The sequence below is a fragment of the Dipodomys ordii genome, unplaced genomic scaffold (assembly GCF_000151885.1).
Source record: "Dipodomys ordii isolate 6190 unplaced genomic scaffold, Dord_2.0 Scaffold6, whole genome shotgun sequence".
In the NCBI taxonomy this organism is placed as follows: Eukaryota; Metazoa; Chordata; class Mammalia; order Rodentia; family Heteromyidae; genus Dipodomys; species Dipodomys ordii.
This window is the reverse complement of record NW_012267222.1, coordinates 12,180,010-12,193,943: the sequence shown is the minus strand read 5'-3', so window position 1 is coordinate 12,193,943 and position 13,934 is coordinate 12,180,010. Positions and strand designations below refer to the sequence as shown.

The window sequence follows — 13,934 nt, the reverse complement described above, 5'->3', positions numbered from 1 at the left end:
AAGCCAGCCCAGGCAGAAACATTCAAGAAACCTTTTCTCAAAATTAATCTGCAGAAAACAGGACTGGAGGCACCCCTGAATTCAAAATCCAGTACCACCAAAAGAAGAAGAAAGACTTCTTTATGCTGCTTAGTTAGGACTCTCAAAAATAAAGGAACTGCTTTCTCCCTTCTCAAACATCTGAGGTCCAGAGATGAGTGACGAGCAAAGGTTGCAGAGTCAATGATGAAGAACAGGCATTTCACAAACCAGGATGTGTGTGCCCTTCACCAATAACCCTGGGGAAAGATTTGTCTTTTGTTTTGCAATGCTATCTAAATTACAGCAAATTGGAATGATAGGAAATCCTACATTCCATCTAGCTAAATTAGCAAGTTTCAACTAAGACCCAGTTGGAAGTGTTCTAGTGTCCTATGTGCATGTTCCCTCCAGCAGGACTAGACAGATGCACATTAATCCCTTTTTGCTTCTGTAACCCTAGTTTCTTTTCAGGAGCAGGAAGGGATGCAGGCTTTGTACATATTAGGAAAGCTCTTACCATTGAATCCTCTCCATCCTTTTCGTTGGTGGTGGTGGTGTGGTAGTGGTGGTGGTGGTGGTGGTTGGTGGTGGTGGTCGTTGTGGTCGTTGTCGTCGTGGTTGTGTTGTGGTGGTTGTCATGGGGCTTGAACTCTGGGCCTGGGCACTGTTCCTTTAGCTCAAGGCCGGGGTTCTACCACTGGAGCCACAATGCCACTTCTGGCTTTTCTGGTGTTTTATTGGAGATAAGAGTCTCATGGACTTTTTTTTTTTTTTTTTTTTGGTCCAGTCGTGGGGCCTGAACTCGGGTCCTGGACGCTGTCCCTCAGCTCTTCAGCTCAAGGCTAGCGTTCTACCACTTGAGCCACAGAGCCACTCCTGGCTTTTTTCTTTTTGCTTATGTGGTACTGAGGAATGGAACCCAGGGCCTGAGGCATGCAAGGCAAGCGCTCTACCACTGAGCCACCTTCCCAGCCCCTCTCATGGACTTTCTTTGCCTAGGCTGGCTTTGAACTGAGATCCTCAGATCTCAGCCTCTTGAGTAGCTAGGATTACAGGCGTGAGCCACCGGGCCCAATCCTTTTTTTTGGGGGGGGGGCAGACAAATCTCACTACTATGTGGCCTCAAACTCATAATCCGCCTCCCTTAGCCTCCCAAGGGCTGGGATTACAGGTGTGTGCCACAATAACCAGGGGAACCCCAATAGATAAGGCTGTGGTGAAGACTTGGGGAGGAGCAGGAAGGTGCCATTACCTTCACCAATGGGCTGTGATGCAGTGTGTGGCACCACGGGGGGCAGGAACTCTGGGTTCTTTTCTGTTGTTGGTCGTGGGGTTTGAACTCTGGGCCTAGTCACTGTCCCTGAGCTCTTTTGGTCAAGGCTAGTGCTCTACCCCATGAACCACAGCACCACTATTGGTTTTCTGGTGGCTAATTAGAGATGACAGTCTCATGGACTTTCCTGTCAGGGCTGGCTTTGAGCTACAATCCTCAGATCTCAGCCTCCTGAGTAGCTAGGATTACAGGCGTGAGCCACTGGTGTCCCGCTCCAGGCACTTAAAAAAATATTTTATTAATTATTTATTTATTTATTGGTCGGTCGTGGGGCTTGAATTCTGGGCTTGGGCACTGTCCCTGTGCTCAAGGCAAGTGCTCTACTGCTTGAGCCACAGCACCACTTCTTCTAGGCACTTTTGATTTCAGAATTTACCTAGCTATGTGCTTTCTAAGATGTCTAAGCTCTTTAACTGCTTTTGTGAACATCAGTGTTAGATTTTGGTACACATATGCAGTATTTTAATGGAATTACTCAATATAAAGGGGGTCTACGTTGTGTTTTTTAAATCATACTGTGAGGTCATCTTTCCAAGTTGAATAATTTAAGAATCTTTATCTCCTGCTTCAAGACTAGCCAAGGCAGAAAAGCCCTAGAGTCCATCTCTAAAATAACTGGCACAAAGCAGGACTAGAGGTATGTCTCAAGTGGTAGATTGTCAGCTTAGCCAAGGAAGTGAGGCCCCATACTGTTCATCCCCAGTACTGCCAAAGATGAAGCAGTGAACAAGACTTTACATGCACTTTAAAACTGCAACTTGCTTAGTGTTCCTTATGCCATATTGCACTCAAATATTCTGCTGCAGTAAACTAGCAAGTTATTTTGATTTAAGCTAACAATGATACTCTATATGTGTCATTCAATCTTGTGAAAAAATTTTCTATATGTTTTATGTTTGTTCTTCTTTGGTTGTGGAGCTTGAACTCAGGGCTTACCTGTTATCCCTGAGCCTCTTTGTGCTCAAAGGCTAGCACTCTGCCACCTGAGTCACAGTGCCACTTCCGGTGTTTCAGTGGTTAATTGGGGACCACTTCCAACAGCCATCCTCAGATTACAGATTACAGGCATCGGAGCCCTGCTTCTCTCTTATCTTTTTTTTGTTGGTAGTAGCGATGGCTTAATTGTAGATAATAGTCTCAATCTGGCTAAGCCAGATCTCAGCCTGCATAAGATAGGATTATAAGCATGTGCCACTGGAATACAGCTACTAACACTTTTGACATTGTTTCAGATTTAGCAGGGCCTGGGATGTAGCTCAGTGGCAAAGCACTTGCCTCACAAGTGCACTGTCCTGAGTTCATTCCCCATTACCAAAATAATAATAGTTTCAGAATTAGAAAACAGTTAAAAGAACAGCGCAAATTTTTTTCCATCAGTCAGGTGCTAGTGGCTCACTCCTGTAATCCTAGCTACTCAGGAGGCTGAGATCTGAGGATTCATGGTTCAAAGCCAACCTGGGCCAGAAAGTCAAAGGGACTCTTGTTTTGTTTTTGTTGGTCCTGGGGCTTGAACTCTGGACCTAGGTGGTGTCCCTCAGCTCTTCAGCTCAAGGCACTCTACCACTTGAGCCACAGTGCCACTTCTGGTTTTCTGGTGGTTTTATTGGACTTAAGAGTCTCACAGACTTTACTGCCCAAGCTGGCTTTGAACTGCGATCCTCAGATCTCAGCCTCCTGAGTAGCTGGGATTGCAGGCATGAGCCACTGGTGCCCAAACCTGGGAGACTTTTTTTTGTCAGTTGTAGGGCCTGAACTCTGGACCTGGGCTCTATCCCTCAGCTCTTCAGCTCAAGGCTAACACGTTCTACCACTTGAGCCATAGCGCCACCTCCGGCCTTTTCTGCTTATGCGGTGCTGAGGAATCGAACCCAGGGCCTCATGCATGCAAAGCAAGCACTCTACCACTGAGCCACCTTCCCAGCCCCCCTGGGAGACTCTTACCTCCAATTAACTACCAGAAAACTAGAGGTGGCCTGTGGCTCAAGTGGTAGAATGCTTGCCTTCAGCTGAAGAGCTCAGGAACAGTGCCCAGGTCAAGAGATCAAGCCTCACGACTGATCTAAAAAAAAGAAAAAGTATATATACAACTTTCTTGTTATGAAGGTGTTGCGCAGAGGGTTGCCATTTCATAAGTGGTGATTAGTTTTTTGTTTTGTTGTTTTTGGACAATGCTTTTCCCCCAGTTTCTTTCTCCCATCCCTGCCGACAGGTTATATAGGTCGTTCTTTTTTTTTTTTTGGTCAGTGGTGGGGCTTGAACTCTGGGGCCTAGGAACTGTCCCGCAGCTCTTCAGCTCAAGGCTAGTGCTCTACCATTAGAGTCACAGGGCCACTTTCCGCTTTTTCTGCTTATGTGCTGCTGAGGAGTCGAACCCAGGGCCTCATGCATGTGAGGCAAACATTCTACCACTGAGCCACCTTCCCAGCCCCTACGCCATTCTTTTATGTAATCCAAGTATGATGATTATGATCAAGAAATTTGACATTGATATATTTATCTGCATTCCATATACAGATTTTTTTGGGGTCTGGCTGTGGGCCTGAACTCTGGGCCTGGGCACTGTCCCTCAGCTCTTCAGCTCAAGACTAGCACTCTACCACTTGAGCCACAGCGCCACTTCCAGCTTTTTTTTTTTTTGCCAGTCCTGGACTTGATCTCTGGGCCTGCGCACTGCCCCTGAGCTCTTCAGCTCTACCACTTGAGCCATGGTGCCACTTCTGGCCTTTTCTGCTTATGTGGTGCTGAGGAGTCGAACCCAAGGGGCCTCTACCACTGAGCCACTTTTCCAGCCCTCCATATACAGATTTTGATCTTACCTCATCCAGTCCATCCTCTTCGCATTGCATTGGATCACAGTTCTTTGTGATAATGACATTTGAGTTCATATTCTGTAGAATGTCTTATGTAATCTGTTTTGTAGAGGATCCATCTACGTTTGTCTGATTTTTACCTCAAGGTTAGATTTAAGGTGTGCAATTTGAAGTCATTTATCCTTAGTGTTTCTTATCAGATGTGTGTGTCCTGTCTGGGTGTGTTTCTTTTACAGAGTAAGCTGCACATGGAGGGCTTCCGGAGCCTGAAGGAGGGAGAGGCTGTGGAGTTTACCTTTAAGAAGTCTGCCAAAGGCCTAGAATCCATCCGAGTCACTGGGCCCGGTGGGGTGTTCTGTATTGGGAGTGAGAGGCGGCCAAAGGGGAAGAACATGCAGAAACGCAGATCCAAAGGAGACAGGTACAGCTCTCAAGGCAGCTTGTGTGGGTTCTAAGAATGAGAACTCTCCCAGTCTTGGGCCAGATTGTCATGGCTTGTGAAGCTTATAGTTCCTGCAATATCTAAATAGTTGGGTGTGTCTTTGTGGTGTTCAGTGGAGAGGCACTGACTGCCCATGATCATTTGATGGTACTGGGGTTTTGAATTCAGGGTTCTCATAGTGCAAGTGCTCTACCACTGAGGAATGAGAGGCTCTGTCTCTGCTCTCCATCTCTATCAGGTCTCCAGTTGACTTGTTTGATCTTGATGTGGGGCTAAATCTCTTAGCTGTAAGCAGCTAATAAGAATCTGCCCTTTGGGGCTGGGAAGGTGGCTCGGGGTAGAGCACTTGCCTTGCATGCCTGAGGCTCTGGATTCGATTCCCCAGCACCACATAAGCAAAAAGAAAAAAGCTGGAAATGGTGCTATGGCTCAAGTGGTAGAGTGCTAGCCTTGAGCTGAAGAGCTGAGGGACAGCAGTGCCCAGGCCCAGAGTTCAGGCCCCATGACCGGACTCAAAAAAAAAAAAAAAGAATCTGGCCTTTAAAATTCCTTCATTATTAAAGGTATGGCAGGTCCTCAGCTATCCTCCAAGTTGCAGTTTGATCAGTAACTCTTCGTGTGTGTGTGTGTGTGTGTGTGTGTGTGTGTCTCTCTCTCTCTCTCTCTCTCCCTCTCTCTCCCCCCCCTAGGGCTTACACTCTGTGTTTCTAAGCTTTTCAACCACTGCTGAGGAGGTTTTGTTTTGTTTTTAATTTATTTAATTGGGGATAAGTCTCTAAGGTTTTTTTTTTTTTTTGCACTGGCTGGCTTTGAAAGGAGATCCTCAGATCTCAGCCTCCATAGTAGCTAGGAGTATAGGCATGAGCCATGGTGGTTCCCTCCCTCCCTCTCCATGATATCTATTCTCATCTTGGTATTTTCAAGTTCATTTCCAGAGATGGTCTGATTAGATGACAATGAGGAGTCAAACCTCTAACCTCTTCCCATGTCTCTCACACCTTTACCCTCTCATTTTGTACTAGGTGCTACAACTGTGGTGGTCTAGACCATCATGCCAAGGAATGCAAGCTGCCACCACAGCCCAAGAAGTGTCACTTCTGCCAAAGCATCAACCACATGGTGGCTTCCTGTCCACTGAAGGCTCAGCAGGTCCCCAGTTCCCAGGGAAAGCCTGCCTACTTTCGGGAAGAAGAAGAAGAGATCCACAGCCCTGCCCTGCTCCCCGAGGCCCAAAATTGAGCCACCAGAGTCAGGGGGGCTACTCTTGCTAGCAGGAAGTTTCAAGGAGCAGGCATCAATCGGCAAAGTGGAGAAAGTGGGGATAGGGTGGGTTGGCGAGTAGCTGGCACTGCCATACGTCTCAGGCCGGGATGTCCCAGCATCACCCCATCTTCTCTTTTGATGAGGGGAAAGGGTGATGCATAGGAACTCCCATCATGATCTATCAATTCAAGTGAGGGGCTTTGGGGGAACCACTTTTGAAACCTGCATACTTTATATGATAAGCTTCACCTGCCCCACATGCTTCCCCTCCCTCCCCCCGAGCCTCCAGCTTCTAAAAATGACCCAGATTGGCAAGTTGTTCCTTTAAAGAAGGATGTGTCCTATTTCCCTTGCCAGGGTGTGAAATAATTAAGCATCAGACCAGCAGATCCATGGGCCCAAATCCCCAAGGTGTAGTACCTCGGGTAGGAGGGCCCGTCAGGAGCAAGGCAGGGTTGTTTTGTTTTGTTTTGTGTTTTTGTCTCCACCACCCTCCTCCCCTCCACATCTTGTTTCCTCATCACCCTATCTTGAGCCATAGTGCTGGGAGAGCTGGCCCAGGCATTGGGTTGTGATGACAGGCAACATGGGTGACTAGGGAATGGCTGCAAACCTGCTGCTCTGAGCTTCTCCCCGCCCCCGCCCCCCTTTCTGGGCCAATGTGATTGTAATTTATTTGTTCCCTTGGATAACTGCACCTTGGGTCCCCACTTTCTCCAGGATGCCAAACCTGCACTATCTGTGCGAATGACGTATCTTGTGCATTTTAACTTTTTTTTCTTATTATAAATATTCTGGTTTTGTATTTTTATATATTTTAATCTTAAGGCCCTCGTCCTGCACTGTGTTCTCAGGTACATGAGCAATCTCAGGGATAAGTGGGCAGCAGCTCCAGGTCTGCACAGCAGGAAGACTTTGTTGTTTTTATCACCATGGAGAGCAACCATTTGGAGTGCATAGCCTATTGAACTACCTCATTTTTGCCAATTAGAGCTGGCTTTTCTGCCATAGGGCCCTCTTGAAACCCCCTCCACCCTTGGAAATGTTTCATGGGAGACTAGGTTTTTAATTGGGTTGCCCCATGACTTGTTCTCCTTCTGCTGGAAGAATGGAAATTAGTCTAAACAGGAAACGGTGGTGCAGACAAGGTAGAAGAGGCCCAAAGAGGAAGCCAAGGTTAGTAATGATTGTCTAATCCTATGGCTCTGGAACTTGTTTTCTTTCCATATACCACATCTATCCTTTACTAGGTTAGCCTGGGATTACTGTGCACGTAACTGTATATGTATTTTTTTTTTCCTCTAAGGAATGGGAATAGATATGGCTGGATTTTAAGACCACAGATTTGTGTCCACCTTGTATAGCCACGCAGGGATGGATCTATAAAAAGCAAGGACCAAAATCCTCAGTCTTGGCTTCCAGGGAAACCCATAAGTGAAGGCCTCTCTCTGGAGCCTGTGTCCTGCCCTGCTGCATAATGGTTCATAGTGTTGTGTTAGCTAAAGGAGAAAAAGGGGGTTTCGTTTACATGCTGTGAGATCACCGCAAACCTACCTCACTGTGTTGAAACGGGACAAATGCAATAGAATGCATTGGGTGATGTGTGTCTGATCCTGGTTTCTTGTCTCCCCACAAATGCTGCCCCCCTCTAGTTAATTGTATTTGTCTAGGCTCTGTAGGACTTTACTGAGTTTCTGAGTTGGTCATTTGCTAGGTGGCCTAGTTTGTGTAAATAATAATGTGTGGGTCTTTTCTCCATGTTCTTTTTGGGGTTTTATTGTTTACAAACTTCTTTTAGAATTGAGAAAAATAGCCAAAGCATCTTTGACAGAAGGTTCTGCACTAGACAAAAGGATCTGAAGCTAAGCTGGGGGACCTTCTAAAGTGAGGATCCTGAACCAGTTTTTCTTTTGTTCCCTCACTTCCCCTATTTCCCATTTTGGACTAGATCTTCGTTGGTAAAAATAATAATAAGTCCCTATCCTCTACCCTCTTCTCCCTCAAAAGAAAACCTACATGCCCATACACAGATGATTCTTGGAATGTCTCTTCAACTTTTATGTGACTTATGCAAAGATTCTGAAGATGCTAGGACTCCAACCTCCCCCCCCTCCCACACTCACCTTGTTCCCAACCTGAGTCCATGTTTTTTAAACGTGATTCTCATCAAATATGACATTTGTGACCAAACCTGCTTGTTCTGTAATACTAGAGAAAATCAATTGGGGCTTTCCATGTAGAAAGTGGGGTCAGGAGACCAGGAAAGGGAATATGAATGTATATTCAAGTCACTCAGGAACTTGTACACAGGTGCAAGAAAAGTTATGTCAAAGTGGCCACAAGATTGTTTAATAGGAGACGGACGAATGTAACGCCATGTTTACTGCTAGAAACCAAAGCTTTGTGAGAAATCTTGAATTTATGGGGAGGGAGGGTGGGAAAGTGTGTACCTGTCTGTCCTTTCTCTGATCCCTGCAGACTAAAGCTCCCTTGGGCTTTGATGATCCCAGTCCTGGGGTGTTTTATTTCATGATTGATTTGTGCTGTACCCGAGTATTTCCTTTCCCCTTTTCTAATCATTTTTTTTTAACACATGCTGACTCTTCCCTTACCTTTCTTTTCCTGGGAAAATACAATGAATAAATAAATGAATAAATACTTATTGGTACTCAAACTGTCCGATTCTTGTCAGATATCTAGGGGCCCTCCCCTCCCTACCCCCTCCCTCCCCACCCCCTGTTCTGTAGTTCCTATCTTAGATTGGGACTCAGAAGTCAGGGACAGACCATTAAAATTTTTTGTTCACCACTTTGTTAGGAATGAATCTTGATTCTGTCTTCATAGCACCTCATTACAGTGGATTTTTGTTTCTAGTTGAGGCCTCTTGTCCCTTCCTTGGAAGCTGCCACATTCAAGAGGGGATTAGAGGCTTGGCATGCATAAGAATGGGGTTGCCTATGCCACTGGCTGGGATGAAAGCATGGGGCCAGAGCTTGGGGCATGAGACCCTAATAATACTTTGTCCCCTACTCTTCAAAGCCTTTTACAAATCTTAATTAACCCCTTCTAGCACCCCCAGAATAAAAATGTCATATGGAACTGGGGAAGTTGAGGCCAAAGGAGATTGTGAGTTTGTTTACCAGCCTAATAAATTGAATTTGTAAACTTTTTAAGGGAAGATTTTACAAGGAAAAAAAAAAACTTGATTACAGGCCAACAAGATATTAACAAAAGTACAGAGAAATGGGATTAAATTGTCAAGTTGGCAACATCAGAGCAAGGGGTTTCTGCCTGCGCTATTTCCCCATAAGTAGTATCAAAACCTGAAGCTGATTTACCTGACTGGTCTTCTTGCCAAAGATTCCAGGCTTCCCAGGTCCTAAATGATGGTTGTTTGGTTATTGAAGGTTGGGTTGCTTCATGTCCCCTGGTCTTCGTTTAAGCATTTTAATCATGTTACAATAGCCAAGTCATGTCAGGTGCCCTGTACGCAGCTCATACCTGTAATCTTAGCTACTGAAAGGTGAATCTGAAGCTTGAGGTTCGAAGGACAGGTAAGTCTCAATTATTCCCTCCCTCCCTACATCACCAACACCACTCTGTCAAAAACAGAAAGTCTGGGGCTGAGAAAGGTGGCTCAGTGGTAGAGTTCCTTGCATGCAGGAGGCTCTGGGTTCCATTCCCCAGCACCACATAAGCAGAAAAAGCCTGAAGTGGTACTGTGGCTCTACTGGTAGAATGCTAGCCAAGTACCAACACACAGGCACTGAACTCTGGGCTTGGGCGCTAACCCTGTGCTCTTCAGCTCAAGGCAAGCGCTCTACCGCTTGAGCCACAGTACCACTTCTGGTTTTCTAGTGGTTAGTTGGAGATAAGAGTCTGGCGAGGGCTGGGAAGGTGGCTCAGTGGTAGAGTGCTTGCCTTGCATGCATGAGGCCCTGCATTTCATTCCTCAACACCACATAAGCACAAAAAAACAAGTGGCTCAAGTAGTAGAGTGGTAGCCATGAGCTGAAGAGCTGAGGGACAGCACCCAGGTCCAGAGTTCAGGCCCCACCACCGACAAAAAAAAACAATTGATCTGGAGGCATGGCTCAAATGATAGCCCAACTCAAGGACCAGAGGTATAAAACTCCAGTACCTCCAGAAAAATAAAATCTGAAAGCCATTTTTAGTTTACATCCTTCCATGTACATGATTTTAGAAAGAATAGTTTTTGTTAAGAAAATGCAACAGTTGGGCTGGGAAGTTGGCTCAGTGGTAGAGCGCTTGCCTTGCATGCCTGAGGCCCTGGGTTCGATTCCTCAGCACCACATAAGCAAAAAGAAAAAACCTGGAAGTGGAGCTGTGACTCAAGTGGTAGAGTGCTACTCTTGAGCTGAAGAGCTGAGGGACAGTGCCCAGGCCCAGAGTTCAGGCCCCATGACCAGACCCCCCCCAAAAAAAATGCAAGTTTCTTCATATCTAAGAATTCTGCAAGATTGGGTACATTGTGAACCCCTTGGTATTTCTATTTTGATACAGCTTTTCTGATTTTTAAGTTGCTCTTACAGAAAAGACATTTTTGCTTTTTAGTTTTGATTTTTATTTTATTTTTGGTCATGGGGCTTGAAATCGGGGCCTGGGCGTTGTCCCTCTTCAGCTCAAGGCTAGCACTCTACCACTTGAGCCATAGAGCCACTTCCAGTTTTCTGGTGGTTTATTGGAGGTAAGAGTCTCATGGACTTTCCTGCCGGGGCTGGCTTTGAACCACAATCCTCAGGGCTCAGCTGGTTTTGAGTTTATTTAGGTGGGCCTTGGAAATCTATAAACCAAAATCTGGGTACCTTAAATAAGCCACAAATGGGCTGATGCACAAAATGAAATACACTATAGCAAAAATTACTGGATTTTGGGGCTGGGAAGGTGGCTCAGTGGTAGGGTGCTTGCCTTGCATGCATGAGGCCTTGGGTTTGATTCCTCAGCACCACCTAAGCAGAAAAAGCCAGAAGTGGTGCTACGGCTCAAGGGTAGAGCGATAGCCTTGAGCTAAACAGCTGAGGGACAGCACCCAGGCCCAGAGTTCAGGCCCCATGACAAAAAAAAAAGGTTTTTTTTGGGGGGGGGGTTCCAGTCATGGGGCCTGAACTCTGGGCCTGGGCACTGTCCCTCAGCTCTTCAGCTCAAGGCTAGTGCTCTACCATTTGAGCCACAGTGCCACTGCCGGCTTTTTGCTTATGTGGTGCTGAGGAATCGAACCCAGGGCTCAGGCATACAAGGCAAGCACTCTACCACTGACCACATTCCCAGCCCCTAAATGGGTTCTTAAGATCATGTATGCTATGCAAACACTAGAGCTACATGGTCAGCTTATCTTTTTTTTACACAAGTATTTGTTTCCCGTTTTCACATAGTTTTGATCCCAGGCGGGCTTTGGACTAGGATTCTAACAGAAGCCTATGCTGGTGTAACACACTAGCCACAGCTGCATGGGGAATCTCACTGAAGTGTTCCCAGGGCTGGCCTGGAACTTCGGTTTGCCCCATCTCCACCTCCCAGTAGTTGGAATTACAGGCCTGAGCCACCGCCCCGGGACTCCTGAGTTTAACTAACTTGTGCCAGGACTTCTGGAGAATTCTGGTTTCTGCAGACCCCAAAGTTATCGAGATCCCTGAGGGCGGAAGTGTGCCTTACACCAGCTCAGCATCCTGCCTTAAGTATCCCACTTCGGGTGGGGTTTCCTTAATTCACGCTCCGTGGCAATTTCCGCAGTAGCGAACTGAGGCCAACTAAGGGCCGCTGGAGCTTCACCTGGTCTCCTGCAGCCCATTCACCCGCTCGTGGCTGGAGCGCTGGAGACGTCTCTCAGTCACGTGACCCCGCTATCTGGCACCGTCGCCTCGCCCTTCGCGAACGTGCACCAATGGTAACCGCCAAGCCCTCGGCCCGTTCCCGCCCCTAGTTCATTGGTGCAGAGCTGGGCTCCGCCCACTGAATGACGGAAGGGGCGTGTACCAGCGCCCAACGATGACGCAATCTTTCAGCGCCACGTAGTAAGGAAGTGTTGGCTCCCTGGCGGCTGAGCTCTGGTGCTGGGCAAAGACGGAAAACGAAGAGACATCAGCGGGAGACTTAAAGGTACACTAAGAACAGATTGTGACTAGGCCACTGAGGTCTGAGACAAAGGGTGCCGAAGACTTAGTGACTGCGAGCGCCAAGTGGGAAATGGTTTGGCAAAAGACCGAGGAGAAAGAACTGGGCGAAGATCAAAATGTAGGCACCATAATGTGGCAGGAAGCAGACTTGGAAACTTAGAAAAAGTGCAGATAACGAGGAAGGCCCACGAAAACGAGACAGATGGACCATGGAAAGCCCCCATTCGGCTTATACAGCTCTGAGTCGTGAAAGGTTAGACCAGTGTCTTTGGGTGTTAATGCTGTCAGCTTGCTACAACCCTGGTGATTCTCTTGAGAAGTGAATCATTGCAAGTGCTGATGACTTATGGTCTGTCAGTCTCTGTCTGTCTCCCCGCTCTCTCAGGTGTACCCGGCTGTTGTCTTGTTCTAGGTGGTCTTCTGGCTTGGCAAGAACTATGTCATGGATCAAGGAAGGAGAGCTGTCACTTTGGGAACGGTTCTGTGCCAATATCATAAAGGTAAGCCATGGCTCAGAGCACAAGCTGGCTTTATGACAGTTAGGTAATCTTGTGTCAAAGTCTATTGTTTAAATTAAGCAATCTTTGAGGTTAAGTGGGGTTTAGCCCAAGGGTCCAGAGACTTATAATTGTAATGTAGTTTTGATGTCTATATTTTTGGTAGGCCTTTTTTTTGTTGGCCATTCCTGGGGCTGGAACCCAGGGCCTGGACACTGTCCTGAGCTTCTTTTGCTCAAGACTAGCACTCTACCACTTCCAGCTTTTTCTGTTTATGTGATACTGAAGAATCAAACCCAGGGCTTCATACATGTTAGGTAAGCATTCTACCACTAAGCCACATTCCTAGCCTAGTAATGTTACTTTTACAATAGCATTTTTAGGCAAACCAAGGCCTCCCAATATTATTTGGCAGCATAGCTTGTTTTTCCAGATAGAAAAAAATTTTTCCTGGAACTGTTGATCCATTGTTGTTACTGCTGTCCTCTGGGTTTAGCTAGAATAAATAATCTTCCATGTGGCAATACAGTGTAATGAACTCTGGAAGCAGTTAAGCATGAATGAAAAATTTTATTTTATTGTTTATTCCCCATATGACTTTAATAATCGCAGAGCTGTTATGAGAACTAAATGAAATGTACAAATAAAGCACTTAGCAAGATGTCTAGCAGTTCTTAATTACTGTTATTTTGAGTGTTCTTTCAGTCACCTGAACACTGGGATCACTATTTATCATACTCAGTTTGTATCCTCAAGTTTTCCTTCAATTTCTCTCTAGGAATTTCAACAATTTCATATCTTTTGCACAAGACAGGTTTTAGGTTTTTTTGTTTTTGTTTTGTGGGTCGTGGGGCTTGAACTGTGGGCCTGAGCGCTGTCCCTCGCTCTTCAGCTCAAAGCTTATGCTCTACCACTTGAGCTACAGCGCCACGGTTTTCTGGTGGTTTATTGGAGATAGGAGTCTCACGGTCTCTCCTGCCCGGGCTGGCTTTGAACCGTGATCCTCAGATCTCAGCCTCCTGAGTAGCTAGGATTACAGGCGTGAGCCACCAGCGCCCGGCTTCTAGACAGGTTTTAGACTGGAGTTTTCAGCCACACACTATCAAGTAGCAGATAGCAGTGAATTTATCAGTTAGCCTTAAACCTCCACATATGCTCACACACAGATACCAACTTACTTCAGGCAGGTAAGGAAATAGAAAATCACCTTTTCAGGAAGTCAGAACAGTCATATGTTGGGATTAACAAACTGCTCTGAATTTTCTAGAAGTACAAAGTACAGGGGAAACGGTCAGTGAAAATCCCTCCAGGTGAGGGACGATAGATTAAGGAGTGAATTTTTGCTACAGTAAACAACCCAGATTGACTTTAAGCCACATAAGAATTTTGTCTCACTGAAAAAAACTTTTTTTGTTTGCTTTGAATTTTTTTTTT

The 13,934-nt window shown here is 46.2% G+C and overlaps 2 protein-coding genes across 3 annotated transcripts in view; both read left to right on the top strand.

Moving 5' to 3' along the window:
- Positions 1-5,845, top strand: part of Lin28a (lin-28 homolog A (C. elegans)) — a 15,885-nt gene extending 10,040 nt beyond the window's left edge. Inside the window, exons 3-4 of the mRNA XM_013033774.1 lie at positions 4,401-4,585; positions 5,629-5,845. Of these exons, the coding sequence (XP_012889228.1) occupies positions 4,401-4,585; positions 5,629-5,845 (402 nt within the window). The remainder of the gene's footprint in view (positions 1-4,400; positions 4,586-5,628) is intronic.
- A 6,056-nt stretch (positions 5,846-11,901) lies between these two features.
- Dhdds (dehydrodolichyl diphosphate synthase) overlaps positions 11,902-13,934 on the top strand; it is a 33,316-nt gene continuing 31,283 nt past the window's right edge. For both annotated transcript variants that reach the window (XM_013035542.1, XM_013035534.1), the window contains exons 1-2: positions 11,902-11,986; positions 12,416-12,503. In XM_013035542.1, the coding sequence (XP_012890996.1) occupies positions 12,441-12,503 (63 nt within the window). In that variant the 5' untranslated portion in view covers positions 11,902-11,986; positions 12,416-12,440. The remainder of the gene's footprint in view (positions 11,987-12,415; positions 12,504-13,934) is intronic.